We start from the raw sequence: 17870 nt of genomic DNA on the forward strand, positions 1-17870 counted from the left end.
GTATGTGCCCTGATGGGAGATCAAGCCCACAACCCAAGTATGTGCCCTGACCAGAAATCCAACTGGCAACCTTTCGATACACAGGATGACACTCCAGCCGACTGAACCACACTGACCAGAGCAGCAATGTGTTTTTAATTCAAATTCTACTTCCTTATTGCTGCTATATAGGAAAATGAGTGACTTTTATATATTTACTTTGTATTCTGAAAACTTGCTCTAATTACTTATTAGTTCCAGGAGTTTTATTTTTTTAATTCTTTCATATTTTTTACACAGATGATCATGTCATCTGAGAACAAAGTCTTGTTCTTTTCCAATCTGTATGCTTATTATTTCCTTTGCTTGGCTTACTGCATTAACTAGGATTTCCAGTACAATATTGAAAAGCAACAGTGAGAGGGAACTCCTTGCATTAATCCTGATCTTAGCAGGAGAGCTTCAAGTTTCTCACATTAAGTATGCTTCATTCATTACTATAAATTTCCCACTAAATACTAATTTTGCTGCATGCCACAAATTTTGATAAATACTATTTTTATTTTCATTTAGTTCACAAATTTTAAAATTTCTGTTGAGATTTCTTCTTTGACCCATGTGTTATTTTGGGGTATGCCATTTTATCTCAAAAAGAAATTGGGGGAATTTCTAGCTATCTTTCTGTTATTGATTTCTAGTTTAATTCCATTATGGTCTGACAGCAGACATTTTATGATTTTTATGCTGAAACATCTTTAAAAATATATTTTATTGATTATGTTTTTACAGTTCCCCTAATTTTTCCCCTTTTGCCCCCCTTCACCCAGTACCCCCATTCCCTCCAGCAATCCCCTCCTTAGTTCATTTCCATGTGTCGTGCATATTAGTTCTTTGGCTACTCCATTCCTTATACTTTGTACCTACCAATTTGTGCTTCTTAATCCATGCACTTTTTCCTCCATTCTCTTCCTTCCCCCTTGCAACTGATAACACTCCAAATAATCTCCATACCTATGATTTTGTTCCTCTTTTGCTTGTTTGCTTAGTTACTTAGATTCAGTTATTGATAGTTGTGAATTTATTGCCATTTTAATGTTTATCATTTTGACCTTCCTTTTCTTATGTAATTCCCTTTAGCATTTCATCTAATAATGGTTTGGTGATGATAAACTCCTTTAATTTTACCTTGCCTGGGAAGCACTTTATCTGCCCTGCCATTCTTAACGATAGCTTTGCAGGATAGAGCTATCTAGGTTGTAAATCCTTGCTTTTCATCACTTTGAATATTTTTTGCCAATCCCTTACAGACTGCAAAATTTCTTTTGAGAAATCAACTGACAGTCTTATGGGAACTCCTTTGTAGGTAACTCTTTGCTTTTCTCTTGCTGTTTTAAGATTCTCTCTTCATCTTTAACTTCTGGTATTTTAATTATGATGTGTCTTAGTGTGGTCCTCTTTGGGTCTGCTAGTTTGGGACTCTCTGTGCTTCCTGGACTTGTATGTCTATTTCCTTCACCAAATTAGGGAAGTTTCCTCTCATTATTTTTTCACACAAGGTTTCAATTTCTTGTTCTTCCTCGTCTCCTTCTGGCACCCCTATGATTTGGATGTTGGTACATTTAAAGATGTCCCAGAGGCTTCTTAGCCTATCTTTGTTTGTTTGTTTGTTTTTTTAATTCTTTTTCTTCTTGCTCTTGATGGAATGTTTTTTTCTTATATTCCAAATTGTTGATTTGATTCTCAGATTTATCCCCTCTACTGTTGGTTCCCTGTAGATTTTTCTTTATTTCACATAATGTAACCTTCATTTCTGCCTGAATAAATATTTTTTATGCTGTTGAAGTACTCAACAAGTTCCTGGAGCACCCTGATAACCAGTGTTTTGAACTCTTCATCTGATAGGTTGCTTATCTCTATTTTGTTTATTTCTTTTTCTGGAGTTTTGTTCTGATCTTTCATTTGGGCCATGTTTCTTTGTCTCCTCCTTTTGGCAGCCTCCCTGTGTTTCTTTCTGTATATTAGGTAGAGCTGCTATTACTCCCTGTTGTAGTAACATGGCCTATTGTAGAAAAGCATACCTGTAAGTTATACGTGGTGAAGCCTTAGGTAATTGCCAGGGCCGGGCAACACATGTCACCACTCTGTGGCTCTGTGTGTGTGGGGTCTTGGAGAAAGGACAATGCTGATGCCTGGCCTCTGGAGTTTTGCCCAGGAGGAAGCTCTCTCCCAGCACCTGCCCTGTTGCCAGTTACTTCAGTTTTTCCCCATATGCCACTGGTGCCCTTCCAGCTGTTGCCTTGATGCTGAATCCCAGAGGGGATGGGTTTGTGTGACACCTAAGTCTATTCTGGGCCCTTAAAGAGGAATCTCTTGAGAATCCTGCAGTTTCTTCTGCTATCCCAACCCCAACTGGTATTTACTGCCAGTAGCTATGGGGACTGATCTTCCTGGCACTGGAATTCTGGGCTGGGTGGTCTAGTCTGGGGCTGAGATCCCTCATTCCCAAGACGCCCCTCCTGATTTTTATGCATCACACGTGGATGTGGGACATTTCTGCACCTCTCTGTACCACTCCACATCCTCGCGTCTCTCCACCTCTGTGCCTCTCCACATATCTCTGCATCTCTGCCCATCCTACCCGTCTGGATGAATGTGGCTTATTTAAATCCTTGGTTGTTGGATTTCCATGCAGCTCCTTTTTTTGACAGTTTTGGGTGATATTTTTTTGTAGTCTAGTTGTAATATTTGTTGTAGTTGTGTGAGGAGGAGAGGCATGTTTACCTCTGCCTCCATCTTGACTGGAAGTTCCTAAAAATTTTTAATAAAAGTTTTATGGACCAGAATGTAGTCTATGTTGTTGAATGCTCCATGTGAGCTATCCATTTCTGATAGAGGGGTGTTGAAATCTCCAACTGTAATAGTGGTTTGCAGAATGATGCCCAATTCACTAAGCCACACTAGTCAGGGCTCCAACTAAATATAATAGTGGATTCATCTATGTCTCCTTGAAGTTCTATCAGTTTTTGTCTCTACATTTTGACACTCCTGTTAGGGATATAATCATTAACAATTTTACATCTTGGAGAATTGACTCCTTTAATCATTATATAATGCTCCATTTCATCCCTGATAACTTTCCTTGCTCTGAAGTTCTCTCTCTAAAATTGTTATAGCTACTCCTGTTTTCTTTCTTTCTTTCTTTTTGAATCCTCACCCGAGGATATGTTTACTGATATTAGAGAGAGAGGAAGGGAGAGAGAGAGAAATATTGATGTGAGAGAGAAACATTGATTGGTTGCCTCCCTTTTCTGCTTTGACCAGGGATCAAACCTGCAGCCTGGGTTATGTGCCTTGACTGGGACTCAAACCTGTAAACTTTTAGTGTATGGGATGACACTGCAACCAACTGAGTCATCTGGCCAAGGCTACTCCTCTTTTCTTTTGATTAGTATTAGCGTGGTATATCTTTCTTTATCCTTTTATTTTTAATTTATACGTGTCTTTATAGTTGAAGTGGATTCCCTGTAGACAATATATAACTTGTTATTATTTTTACCCACTGTTACAATCTGTTTTCTAATGGGCAAACTTAGACTATAGATATTCAAAGTGATTATTGATATAGTTGGATTAATATCTGTCATATGTGATACTCTTTTATATTTGTTACTCTAGTTCTTTGCTACTATTTTTTCTTTCACACATTTTCTCTCTTTTCTTAGTATATCAGTTATACTTCTTTTTTATTCTTTTTAGTAGCTGCTCTAGAGTTTGCACTATACATTTATAACCAACACAAGTCCATTTTCAAATAACACTATACCATGTCAGGAGTACTGCAAGTGCATTATAATAACTTAAGGTTCTTAATCCCTCCCTCCCATTCTTTGTATCATTGCTGTAATTAATTTCATTTATACAGATGTATTTGAATACATTGTTTCTATCATTATTTTTGAACAATTTGTTATCTGTTAGATCAACTAAGAATAAGAAAAATAAAAATTTGTATTCTTTTTTTAACATCCTTCTTTTCTTCATGTAGATCCAAATTTATGACCTACATCATCTTCCTTCTTTCTGAAGAATTTCTTTTAAGTTTCTCACAGGGTTGGTCTACTGGGAAGAACTTTTCTTAACTTTTGTTTGTCTGAAGAAGCCATTATTTTTTCTCATTTTTGTAGAGTAATTTCAGAGTACAGAAACCTAGATTGGTGGGTATTTTTCTTTTGCATATTAAATACTTAAAAAAAGATTTTACTTATTTAATTTTAGGGAGAGGAGAAGGGTCAAAGAGAGGAAGAGAAAGATCGATGTGAGAGGAAAACATAGATTGGTTGCTTCTCACACCCTGACCGGGGACCAAACCTGCAACCCAGGCTTGTGCCTTGATCAGGAATTGAACTGCCAACCTTTTGCTGTGGGATGACACCCAACCAACTGAGCCACACCAGTCAGGGCTCAAATATTAAATACTTTATTTCATTCTCTTTTTACTTCTCTGGTTTCTGAGGAAGAATTGCATGTAATTCTTATATTTGCCTCTCTATAGAAAAGGTGGTTTTTCCCTCTTACTTCTTTCAGGATTTTTTTCCTTCTGATTTTCTTTTGAATATGATGTGTCTAAATAAATTTTATTAAGCATTTACCCTGCTTGGTCTTCTCTGAGTTTCCTGGATCTGTGCTTTGGTGTTTGACATTAATTAAGGAAAATTCTCAGTCACCACGGCTTCAAATATTACTTCTGTTCCTTTCTCTCTTTTTCTTCTGGTAGCCTCATTATGCAGATGTTAGGCCTTCTATAATTGTACCATGGTTTTTGGATATTCTGTTATTATTATTTTTAGGTTTTCTTCTTTGTTTTTCAGTTTTGGAAGTTTCTATTGTTATATCTTCAAGCTCAGAGATCCTCAGCTGTGTCTAAGTTCACTTATGAGCTGGCCCATCAAAGGCCTTCTTCATTTCTGTTAGTATTTTTGATCCCTAGCGTTTGGTTTTTATTCTTTCTTAGAATTTCCATCTCTTTGCTTACATTATCTGTCTCTGCTTGCATGTTGTCTGTATTTTCCATTAAAGCCCTTAGGATACTCACCATAGTTTAAAAAAATTCCTGGTCTGATAATTCAAATAATTTTTTCCATATATGACTGGTTCTGATGCTGGTTCAGTCCCTTCAGATTGAGTTTTTGTTTTTGTTGTTTGTTTGTTTGTTTTTTACCTTTTAATAAGCCTTATAAATTATTGTTGACCAGGCCTCTTGTAATGTGGAGTGAGGTGAGGTGAGGAAGCACTCTGGGTGATTAGGTCTCAGTCTTTTGGTGAGCCTGTGTCCGGCACTTCAACAGTGCTTCTCTGCCTCTCCTCCCCTTATGTGAGACAGAATGGATAGAGGGGGCTAGAGTTGGGTGTTTCCTTTCCCCCAGGTTGGTTAGGCTCTGATAAAACCCCAGCAGGTTAAGCTCTGGTAAAATAGTTTCTCCTCAGAATGGACCTGTGAAGAACAAAATGTTCTGATATGTTTAAAAATAGCGCCTTTCCCCCTTTCTCTGCTGGGAGCAGGAAGGAATTTTTCTGTTATTTACTGCGAGGAACTAGTAGAGATCCTGGATGTTGTCTCCCCATAACGGGGTCCCCTTGAAGTTTTTGACTCTTCGACTTACCTACACTGAGCCTCCAGTAATTTGTCAATTATAATTTGGGTTTTGCTGCCCTGATAACTGGTTCCCACAGAGGTTTCTGCTTCTAGGTTCTGCTCTGGGAAGCTGTGATTCTGATTCACTGTATCTGTCTATCTGTCTCTCCAATTTCTGGGGCAGTAGTTTGCCCTGTGACTACTTTTCTGATTGATTTAAGATGAGTTATTGGTTTTTCAATTTGCTCAGCTTTTCACTTGTGAAGACAGAATGGTGACTTCTAAGTTTCTTACCTGCTGAATCAGAAACTGCCTATTATCCTTTCACATATGAGGAAACAAGGCTCAAAGATTTTTAGTTATTTGACCAAGTACCCCCAGCTACTAGGTGGCAGAGCCAGGATTTGAATCTAGGTGTTCTGGGTTCTGTCCTCTTAACCACTACACCATTGAGGAAAAGAAGCAAGTCAGGCTGAGGAGGAAGGAAAAAATACGAGGTCTGTCTGGAAAAAGTCTGGAATTAATTGAATTAATTATATTGGATTAATATAATGAGAACACTTTGCGGGACATCAATGTAACCTGGCAGCCAAGGAGAGTAGACTGGGATGCGCATGCGTGAACAATGATGATTTCACTGTACTAGTCAGTGGGAGCAGTTAGACGCCATTGAGTGAGCACGTGTACTTTGTGGCGGCCATAGCACTCAAAATGACTGAGTGAGTAGAGCAATGAATCTGCATCAAATTTTGTGTTAAGCTTGAACATTCCTCTGTGGAAACTATTCTGATGATTTAGAAGGCCACAGCTATGGGCAACTGGTGATTGGCAACTTCATCACGACAATGCACTTGCTTATGAATCATGTCTTGTGCAGAGTTTTTTGGCAAAATATCAAATCACCCAGGCAATTCAGCCACCCTAACAGCCTAGATTTGGTGCCCTGTGACTTCTGGCTTTTCCCAAAACTAAAATCACCTTTGAAAGGGAAGCGATTTTAGACTGCTAATAAGATGTAGGAAAATACAACAGGGCAGCTGATGGCAACTGGGAGAACTGTGTGAGGTTGCAAGGTGCCTACTTTGAAGGGGACTGAGTTGTCATTGCCCTATGTACAATGTTTCTTGTATCTTGTATCTTCTTCAATAAATGTTTCTATTTTTCATATTACATGCTAGATACCTTCTAGACAGACCTTGTATGTTTCCCTATCACGAGATTTTCTGAGTCTCCTAAGTTTACACTTTCAAAAAATTTTCTAAAAAACTTAATTAAAGAAACACATGTCAGAAAGATTGGCTTAAAGATATTGATTACTAAAACTTGCAGTAAATACAGTAAGTAAACATTTTAGAGTAAAAGAAAAAAACCACTTCTAAATCTGCCATTTTTACAGATTACGTTTCAGTCTTTGTCCATGTTTGTGAATACTATACATGGGTATTATATGTTCAACTTTTTTACTTAACATTGTATTATGGGAATGTTCCTGTGTTTACATTTTTTTTTTTTTTTTTACAAATTAACTTACATTTAATGGCTGTATAATATTCTACCTTGGTGATGATGTGCTATAATTTATAGAAGCATTTTTTCATTGTTTGCCATTTGATAATATTTTCCTTTTACAATAATAATGTTCCGTACTTGTTTCCTTTCCATTGACTGACTTCATTCAGGATAGCCCCATAAATGTGATTTCTGGGTCCATGGGTATGGATAGATACACCACTATTGCTAATATTTGTCATAATAGTTTCCAAGAGAGTTATAACAATTTTCTGGGCTTCTGGCATTATACAATTATATAGAATATAATTACATAGAAAATCTCTTAGATCCAAGAACAGAGTCAATATCAGGAGGCTCTAAAATAGGACTCTTTTCATGAACTGATACATCACTTTTCAGATTTTCAGTATATGTTATAGGTAGGTTGGCAGATAGGAGACATTCCATACTTATTTATTGAATGGATGGGTGATAGATGGATGGATGGATGACATTTAACTGATTCCTCCTAATTGACACACAGAAAGTTAGTGGCTGAGTTTAGATGTTCTCCTTATTTATAATGTAGAGTTCTTTTTCTTACTATAAATGCAGTGTTATTCTATTCACCAACATTTCCTACATATTTATTATGTGCAAAGTACAGTTTTGGAAGCTGGGGGTACTATTATCAATAAAATATAGTTTCACACATTATGGTCCTCACAGTTTGATCAAGAAACTCACATACCTCTCTGGATCAATTTTTCATTTATAAAATAAATGTACTGATCTCAGAAATACCTTCTGATTCTGTCATCTTCTGAACCTCTAAGTTTCCCATTTCTAGATCCTATGACTCTAGAGTAAGCTTATTTTAAAGAGCATTCTAAAGGAATGGGTGATTTAGGATAGTGATAGGGAATTTTCTCTTTTTCTTCTTCCTCATTCATTCATTCATTTGTTCATTATTTATCATTCATTGAGTGCATACTAAACATAAGACACTATTAAGTGCTGAGGGAAATAAGGGAACAAGCTAAAGCCTCTTCTCTTAAAAAATTTACAGTGCCAGATAGAAACGTTTTTCGAAGAGGAATACTTTTGCAGCACAACAGTAATATACACAGTGTTTATGTGTATGTGAATGTGATGTGCTTACTCTACTAGTCTAGCTAAAGCTTAAATTGAGTGGTCTCTACTATTAAAGTAGAGGAGGGAATCAGCTAATATCATTTGAAGCTTACCCTTTAAATGCTCCCAAAAGTTAATGGAAAATATCATTGACTCTTGTTGGTTTATCACGGGAAAAATACTTGTAGCATACTTGCCAACATCAAGATGAAAGAGGATGAATGCATGTGGACTCACCACTTCTCTTCTTCTACTTGTACTCCTACGGACTGGAACTTACTGGGTGCTTTATTTTCCCCTGTTTTGTCAGGTTCTTCAGCATCATCCACCTAAAGAAATAATCAAATATGTAGAGGTGCTCTATTTTAGTTATCTCATTTGAAAACAAATGTCACTTTTCATTAGAAACATCTGTACTCTACTAGAAAGTTTTGTGATTTGTAGCCACTTTCTTCAATATTTTTGTATTTAATGAGAGCCATCACTACATTATTATAGCATGCACTTTGACTCTGCTGATCTTCATAAAATGCAATTTTAAAAGGCGCCTAATAAGTGTCTATGATTCCTCCACAGATTTGTATGTACTTACCTGTGAGCACTATGTTAGAAGGGAGTACTTCATGGAAATATGTTCTTGGACATTTTAAATTTACATATAACAATACAAAAGAAAGAAGAAAATTAATTTATTATAGTCAGAATTATTAATATTGGGAGGTTTAGGTATTTACCTTATAAACTATAGAGTATCTTTATTTTTTTCCCCTTAAACTAAGGAATTGGCTTTGAATATTACATTATAATTTTTAAATAGTTATGAAATATTACAGCTCATATAGAAAACATGTCCATATTTAATTGAGTCTATGTAATAAATTAGGCCTAAGCCAAATTTGAAATAAATTTTATGACTATTCAGAGCAAATAGGTTTATTCCTCTTTTTTCCAATGTATTTAATAAATTATTTTGGCTAAGTATAAAGCAATTCAATGTAAGTTACATAAAATTAAAATACAGGAATATATAATGTAAAAACTGAAGCCCCCCCCCCAGAATTACTGTCAATCATTTGATGCATATTTGATCATCTCTTAATATATATTACATATAAAAATAAATATTAATACTAAATTTATATAGATGAGATTGTACTATATATAGTTTTCTGCAGTTTGCTTTATCCATTAACTACTACTTTTGGACATTTTACCATGTTAGTAAATATAGGTCTAGCTCAATCTTTCTTTTTTGGTTACATAAATATTTCTTTTAATGACCAATAAACAACATGGGCATCAAAGTAATTTTCTCTTTGTTGCTATTACATATAGTACTACAATTAATATTTCATATGAATCTTTAGAATAATTGTGCAACTGTTGATTGGGGAAAATTCTTAGAAGTAGGGATGTTAGCTGGAAGGTACTGAGCATGTTCAGCTGGAAGGGATATTGCTAAGTTGTTCTTCAAAGCATTTATCATCCTGACATAATCAGTGTATGGGAGTACCCATGTCCCTACACCCTCACCAATACTAAATATTGGCAAACTTTTAAAGTTTTGCTAATATCACAGGTCAAAAATATCTATTGGCCTTTTGTAATTCTGTCTATAAATTGCTTACTCATATCCTTTACTAGTTTTTTGTTTTTATCTATTGAGTTGTGTTTTATTTTATTTATAGGATCACTTTGTATCTTATGACCTGTAATAACCCTTTTTTGGTCATATATACAGTAAACATTTTCTCTCGTTTATCATTTGCCTTTAAAATTTTGTCCTTCATTGTAGAGGATCTTAAATTACTGAGTAGTCAATCTAGCTTTTATATTTTAGAAAGGCTTCCTACTCTGATTCTATTTTTTAAAGTTCTCTTGTATTTACTATTCTCCTATCATTTTTCATGTTTACTTTTTAAATCCACTATCCTAAAATGTTTTTGTGTAAGATATAAAGTAGAGTTCTAACATTTCCATTCCCCTCTCACAAACATAAGACAATTGATCAGGCTCCTACTAATTAATCTTTTTGAGTTAAGATGACAACTTTATTGTGTACTATTTCCATCAATATAGACCTTTTTTGGTAATTTCATAATAAATCTTGATATTTTCTATGGCAAGTCTCAACCTATAATTATTTTTTAACATAATAAGAAAAAACTCCAAAAGTCTCTAGATTATTTTGAGGTATTAAAATCTTCAAAATAAACTTGTTTTTAGATATTAGATAGGTATCATATGTTCTTTATAAAGTTTAATCTTGTTGTTTTATGGTTTTTATTATTATTATAAATGAGCTCTTTTTGCTCCATTTTCTGTTTAATAATATATTAAAATTTTATTGATTTTTCTGTATTTATATTGTACTCTTTTACTCTACTGAATTCTAGTAGTTTTTCAGTGATTTCCATTAGATTTCCTAGGCAGACATGCATATTATCTACAAATAAAAAAATGTTTGCTCTTCCTTTGGAAAAAAAATTTTTTTTTTTCTTTTTTGAAAAAAATTTTTTTTAATACACATCTAGTTCTTAGAATTTGCCAAGCACTGTTTTAAGTGTTTTGCTCATTTAATCTTTCAACAGTCTATGAAGTTAGTGATATAATTTTCCCCATTTTATATGTAAGATTACAGAGGATAAGGAAACTGAAGTTCAGAGAGGTTGAATAACTTGGGAAGTACACGGTAAATGGAGAGGCCAGAATTTCAACACAGCTAATTTGGCTTCAGAATATATGCTCTTAACCACTATGTAAATCTACAAATTATTTTCCAATATAAGGAAATTTTTATGAGTACTAGATTGAACAGTTAATGAAGTTGACATAATGGGATGCTTCATACACATTTACTACTTATTAACTTAGATTTTAGATTTTTCCCTTTGTATTTTAAGGTAGGCTTTTTTAAAAATTGTGTTAATATATGTAAATAAAAGTTTCCATTTTAACAATTTAAAAAATAATACAGTTCCGGGGCATTAAGTGTATTCACATTTTCGTGCTGCCTTCACCACTATCCTACTACCTAATTTTTCCATCATCCCATATTGAAACTCTGTACCTCCACAGGAAGCTGGATTTAGCAAATTTAATTCTCAAAATAATCTTGTGAGGGATAGAAGAGGAAACAGGCTCAGGAAAATGAAGTAATTTGCCTAGGATGACAGAGGACTTGCCTCTACTCTTACCCACTCCTCCTAATCCTTTGAGTGGTGGGAGGAGAATTAGCTTCTAGGGAGCTATGGAAGGTGTGGGGGTGGAGGCTGGCTTTGGGCCCATGCCTCCCGCTGTGTCATGTAGTCCCAAGCACCAAGGCTACAAGTTCTTTTAGGAAACATGACAATTTGTGTTATGGTAACCTAAAAGTTATAAAAAACATTTGACTCATCACTGCTAGAGAAAGTTTAATTGCCCTTTAAAAGTGGTGGACTCTGCAGAATGGACTGTAAAAATACATCATTGTTGTGAAAATGTACTCCACACCTGGCTTTAGATGTGCCCTAGTGTCGGTTCTGTGTGGATAGATTTATTGGACACCACGTCAGGAAGTTATTATTCAAAGGGCACCTGCAGAATGACATGGCAAAACAAAACTGGGGGAAAAGAATAACTCTTCTCCATTGATAACAGGAAATTTCTAGGAGGGTCAGACAAGCTGAATAGATGTGAAAAAAAGGAATGAGCTTGATATATCTGAGGAGCAGGAAAGAGTGAAGTGAACTGAGAAGTCTGATGATCTTTATGAGATGTTTGATTAAATAGCCAACAATTACACCAAAACTGGTATGCATTCTTTTGTCTTGATTCTGTGGTGGGAGTTACTGCTTTCCACACCATCAGGCTCTTTGGTCTTGCTCTCCCTCCCACGTCTATGAGGAATGATTCACATTTTTGTTCTCATCTGGTTACTCAAAGGTGTAGAACTTACAGTAACACAACTCGATAACCCAGGTTATTCTTGGGTGTTCACTCCTTTGTTGAGAATCAAAATGTGCATTAGGAATTGAGTGCACTTTGTGTTTGACTGTGTTTGTGTTTGTTTAATTATCCTACATACCCTGGCTGGTTTGGCTCAGTGGATTGAGCGTCGGCCTGCGAGCTAAGTGTCGCTGGTTCGATCTTCCAGTCAGGGCACATCAGAGAAGGAAAACTCTGACTCCAAAAAACCTCCGCTGCCTTGCGGCATACCTCTTCAGGGGAAAGGCTAAGGGAGTAAACCCCGACAGAAAATCCGGAGCCGGAGTCCCTAAGGCGGTTTGACGTTGTAGTCAACACCGGCAACTCCTGCGGCGCACCTGAAGCCAAGCTGTATTGACTCCGTCTTTCCCTTGGACCCTTCAGCTGCGAAGAGAGGGGGGGTCTGCTGCATGGGCAACAGCAGACCCTCCATATCACCCTGCCCAGGCTCTGTAGCTTCAGCTTCACTGGAGAGGACACTCCAGCGTCATCGCAAGATGTCGATTCAACACGGGAGGAGACAGATACCGTGTCACTCCCGAGTCGGACTGCACAGCCATTCTCGGCGGTGCAGATAGACTCTTAAGAAGATACACCATCGTCTCTCGAGATGGACGGCTGCCGCCGCCGACGAATTATCCTACACTTTGAGTCACATATTCAATTTAGAGAACAAAAACAATGGCTGCTGATAATATCTATAGACAAAATGCCTTTATAAGTTTTTTTTTATCATGTTTAACAATGTAAGGAGTTCAGAGACAATAATTTGAAAATCTGATCCTAGACATAGCTACATCATCCAAAAATGGCAAGATAGCAAATCTTCTGGGAAAATAAAAAGTTATATTTCTTAGTTTGGAGTTTCTATTTCAAAGGACAGAAAGAGAGCCTGTTACCTGTATCCCAATAGACAAGCATCGATTTTTCTTAAAGTGATCCTTCTTCCTGTCCTCTGTAGTGATGGTGGCTATGGTGGTCGTGGTGGTGACAGTGGCAGGGTTGTTGCCCATGTGCTGACTTGCAGGGCCATGGATCTGGGCATTTGCGGCTTCGATGGCAGCTGTCAGAGCCTTCATACTGTCCAGGCTCTCCGTGGAGTTGCTCAGTCCAGACTGGCTGATAATATCTCCTCGCTGGCCCTGTCCGTCCATGTAGGCATCCTGGGCAGACTCTGTGCTACTCTGCGCTGTGATAGAAATGAAAGGTTTCGTGGTAGTTCTGGGTGGGACTGGAGGTGGTGTCTTCTTATATGTTGTAATGCAAGATGACACTGGAAGACAGTGAAAACAAAGACACTGTGATTTCTGCATGGGTTTTAATTTCGGATATTGTAACTGACATCCATTGGCAATTAGGGCACATGAAACACACTAAGACATTTAACGTGAACACAAGTCCATTGACAGACTAAGTAAAATTCCTGCTTGGGCCCTTAGGGCCCTCTATGAGGTGACACCTCCACAAAATTGCGGGACAAAAGACCGGAAAACACCAACTTCTGAGATGGAAGTTTCTGCAATGGAAATTAATATGAATCAGCACAAAATAAACATGATTAGCCATCTGTAGAAATATTCCCAGGCAACAATGTACCCTGAGAAATAATGTATACACATGGAAGGCCTTCTCAGGAAAACATTAAATATAGGTAATATTAAATATTAAATAAAGTAACTCATTAAAAAAGATTCTGATGGTTGATGATAAACACTGGAAAAAGAAGGAAAACATGGAAGTTGTGAGCATGTATAATCCTAATAACAGTATGAAGTGCCTGGGTAGGGGGTTGGGGTATATAGCATGTCAGCATAGCTTCCTAAAATTTGCTTTATCGATATTCAGTTTTTCCCTCCTTTCCTTCCCTCCTTCCTTCCTTCCCTCCTTCCTTCCTTCCTTCCTTCCCTCTTTCCTTTCTTCCTTCCTTCCTTCCTTCCTTTCCCTTCCCTCTTTTTTCTGTCTCTCTTTCTGAATTGGTGCTCACTATACAAACTTCTGTTCTGAATTCGTTGGTTATTGTTTCCAAGCAGAACTACCTAGTGAGAGGGAATCACTGCACCAAAGTCTCCTGTTGTAAAATAATTGTACACACTAGTTTATAAGCCAGTCTCTGTGTGTGTGGTCGGTTTGAGCCCACCCCCTAATGTGCTATCCTTAAGTGCGACTTGATCAACTCAAGGGCCTCAATCTGTGCAGTGAGGTGTCCTTCTTGGACCTGTGTGATTTAGTTAAGGTCCTCCTGAGGCTCCAGCTGGAGCAGCCTGTAGGCCTTCTCTCCAAACATCTGACTATAACCCTGAGGGTCTTGGAGAAGTTTTATATATTGCTTTTCAGCTTTCCATTTGTGTAGCATGATACAGGAAAACACAAATCAAAATGAAATATTAAGTGTCCAAGTGGGAACTACCTACCAGTAAAGAACAATTCCTTAACCAGCTTTCTAAAGACTTTTGTTTAATCCCTTTAAAACATGTTTCAAATATTGTATTTTCATCGCTCTCTCAGAGCCCCATTGCCACCCCCACCCATCTGTGCCTTTTCCACTCAACTTGTGTCACTGCTGTTACACCAGATCAGCTGGTCCTAACCACACAGTCCAAACTCTTAACCCCTGGCTCTAGCTGGCACAGGGGCCATCTTGCAGAAGGAAAACAAGTACATCCTAAGTACTTGCTTCAACTCTTAGGATGTTTCCCGAGGCCACTCAAAGGAAGCACCCAACAGTGAACAATAAACAGAAAGACCCTATTCTGCTGTCCTGCTGTTCCACAGCCCTGTGATTCAGAGTAATTTCCTTAACCATAAAAGACATAGGGACAGACATGTTTGGCTACCTCCCAGAGATTGCTTGAGAGTTGAAAAATACCCTAACAGATGTCACATTACAATATCATATGTGCTCTTGGGGACAGGGGGAAGGGCAATGTGAACAATACATATGTCACCTGTCAGTTATCTGGGATGGATGACTGGTAGAGGCTCACCTCAGGAAAACCTTCCATTTAGGATTATTGAATAAAACATACAGCTTTGCATTGGAACAGAGCTCCACAGTTAGCAGTCCTGAGAGGTCACGTGACCAGTCGAGGCTCACAGTACTTGCAAGGTGCAGAGCCAGGAGCAGAACCAATCTGGTCTCAGGTTCTCCCATGGGCCACAGTGAAGATTCTGGCCAAGTAATGCCAGGTGAGCATTGTCAATGTCTCACCTCACTCAGTTTTGTTTCATGCACTGTCACTATTGGTGGAGCTACCTTCTGCTTCCTAGAAAGAGATGAAGAGGATAGCCCTGCTCAGGGTAACTCTCAGTCTCAGTTATTCATCTCAAGACCAGAGTGGGTGGGCGGGGGGCAGGGCGTGACCATAATTAGGATAGAATCTATTTGAATTAGATGAGACCAGATCATTTTATTACTTCTCCTAAGACAAATCTTTATAGTATAATCTCATTATTTTCTTCAAAATGGTTTCTCAGGACATTTGGCCTGCTCATATTGCAAAGAAGCTAAATGCCACATTCCAACATTAAATGTCCAATCTTTTGGATGATTTACTGCTTCTGGTTAGCTACGCCAATTTCGTCTTTTAATGTGGACAGTCAAAACTGAACAATGCAGAGAAATATAGTACCATTTCACTTGCTGTAACTTACAGTAAAAATTCTGCCATGATGTGATAAGTGTGGTGTGGAAGTGGAGGGACACATTACTAGGGCAATAAGTGGGACTAGGGACACTCCTTAGGGCCAACTGCAACTTGGCACCATCTGAAGGTTGTTGTCAGCTCCTCCTCCATATCCATAGGGATAACTCTGGGTACTGAAGAGAACCAACTTTTTGCCACCTGGAAGCTGCCTTTTGGGATATTGATCTTAAGCTGTTTATTAAGAAACAAAAGACTCAGAAAGAACTTTTGTCCTCCTCCCTTTCTTGCCCAAGAGATTCAGACAGAGAAACCTGCCTTGAAAGGAGCCTTAGCTTAATCACCTTAAGAATCTTCACCCTAGCAGGAAGACTCCAAGCCTCTTAGCTAGATACCCACTGTGTCCCATTGTTCCTGAGTTGCCTAGCAAGAATGTGCCAGCCACATACATTCCCCTCTCCCTCAACTACCTGGAAATCGCCCATTCTCACTTCTGAAATCTAATCCCCCCCTTCCCCCTTCCCCTTTCTTCTTTGTTCAAAAATGTCTTATATACCCAATGTTGTCTCCCAGTCTTTCCTGTAGTTTTCATGCCTCTGTGAATTCCCCATGTGCATGTATTAAAACTTTGATTCTCTCCAGTTAATTAGTCTCTTAATTAGATTATTAGCCCAGCCAGAAGAGCTTAAAAGATGAGAGAAAAAGTATTAATATGTTTTTTAGCCTCCACAGTAGTTTGATCAATGGGGACTTCCAGAGAGCAGCAGCAAAGCCAGAAGTCCACCAGGGTTAGATTCGACAGGGAGAATCCTGGAGACAGGTCTTCCCTAACAGGCTGGCCCAGCTCCAGTGCCCAAAGCAGGTAAGAATTTAAGATTGTCCCACTTTGAATAAGGCAGCTGAATAGAGGACAAGAACCATTGGCCACAACCCTGGCTGCTGTGGCTCAGTGGATTGAGCATCAGCTTGCGAGCCAAGTATTGCTGGTTCGATTCCCAGTCAGGGTACCTGACTAGGTTGCACGTCAGGTCCCCAGTTGGGGGCGCAAGTGAAAGGCAACCACACAGTGATGTTTCTCTCCCTCTCTTTCTCCATTCCCGTCTCTAAAAATTAAAAAAACAAACAAATAAATAAATTATTAAAAAAAACAACAACCCTTGGCCACGTTTTATCCCAGGGGCTTTATGATGAGGTTTTGCAGCAGTGTGGAGCTTGGCACGATTCTGCCACAGGAGTCACGGTCCAGGAAGCATCCCCTGTCATTCATCAAATAGGAATGAGAAACAATTCAAATCTTTAACAGTGCCTTTTGAAGCAGAAGAAAGACCCAATACACAGCTCACACTTCTCAATTCCCTTTCTTCTCATGCCCCAAGTCTTTTGCATTCAAGGCTGCTCTAGAAACTCATACAATTCAATCCCCCAATTTTCCCCAGCACCATTCTTCCCTAGCTTTTCACGCTAAGCCCTAAATTATTCTTCTCTTTTACGTTTTTTCATTTTGTTTTTAAATTCTACTCTCATGATTCTACACCATGAATGATTTAGAATCTACTGAGGTCTCAGTGCCAGGAATCGTATGGTTGAGGAGGGTGAAGCACAAGTTTATAAATCTTGTCTGGTCAAGACAGAGAGAGAGAGAGAGATGAGTGGCTTGTAGAGAGTAAGTGAAACACTTTATTTGTTTAAGAGTAATATTCTCAAAACAGTTAAACAAAAGGAGCACTTGTGTTGGAAATCATGTGGAACCAGAAAAAGAAGTGATATTGTATTTCATCATTATTATGACTTCCCCTTCCTCTGATATGTTTGTCATTTTTAACTAAAATTATCTTTTTTCATTTTCTGGGTCCTAATGATATGGTACCCCAACTCAAAGTTGACTGAAAGGACTCCCACCCTCTTATAAGGAGAGCCAGCAGGAGTAGGGTTCCAGATTTCAATGGCATCACTTTCATTCTGGTGGTACTGCAGAGCACAGGGACAATGCATTGGCTTTTACGTTTGAGTTAGGAAGTTGTTTTTTT

At 37.9% G+C, this 17870-nt stretch overlaps 1 protein-coding gene across 2 annotated transcripts in view; it reads right to left on the minus strand.

The window, feature by feature from the left end:
• The window catches only part of DLGAP1 (DLG associated protein 1), a 362099-nt gene that overhangs the window by 47994 nt on the left and 296235 nt on the right, over window positions 1-17870 (minus strand). For both annotated transcript variants that reach the window (XM_090285774.1, XM_090285775.1), the window contains exons 6-7: window positions 13102-13475; window positions 8474-8565 (exon numbers count right to left, since the gene is read on the minus strand). In XM_090285774.1, coding sequence (XP_090141900.1) covers window positions 8474-8565; window positions 13102-13475 — 466 coding nt within the window. The remainder of the gene's footprint in view (window positions 1-8473; window positions 8566-13101; window positions 13476-17870) is intronic.

This window comes from Furipterus horrens, unplaced genomic scaffold (genome assembly GCF_987537825.1).
Source record: "Furipterus horrens unplaced genomic scaffold, mFurHor1.1.pri manual_scaffold_8, whole genome shotgun sequence".
NCBI lineage: Eukaryota > Metazoa > Chordata > Mammalia > Chiroptera > Furipteridae > Furipterus > Furipterus horrens.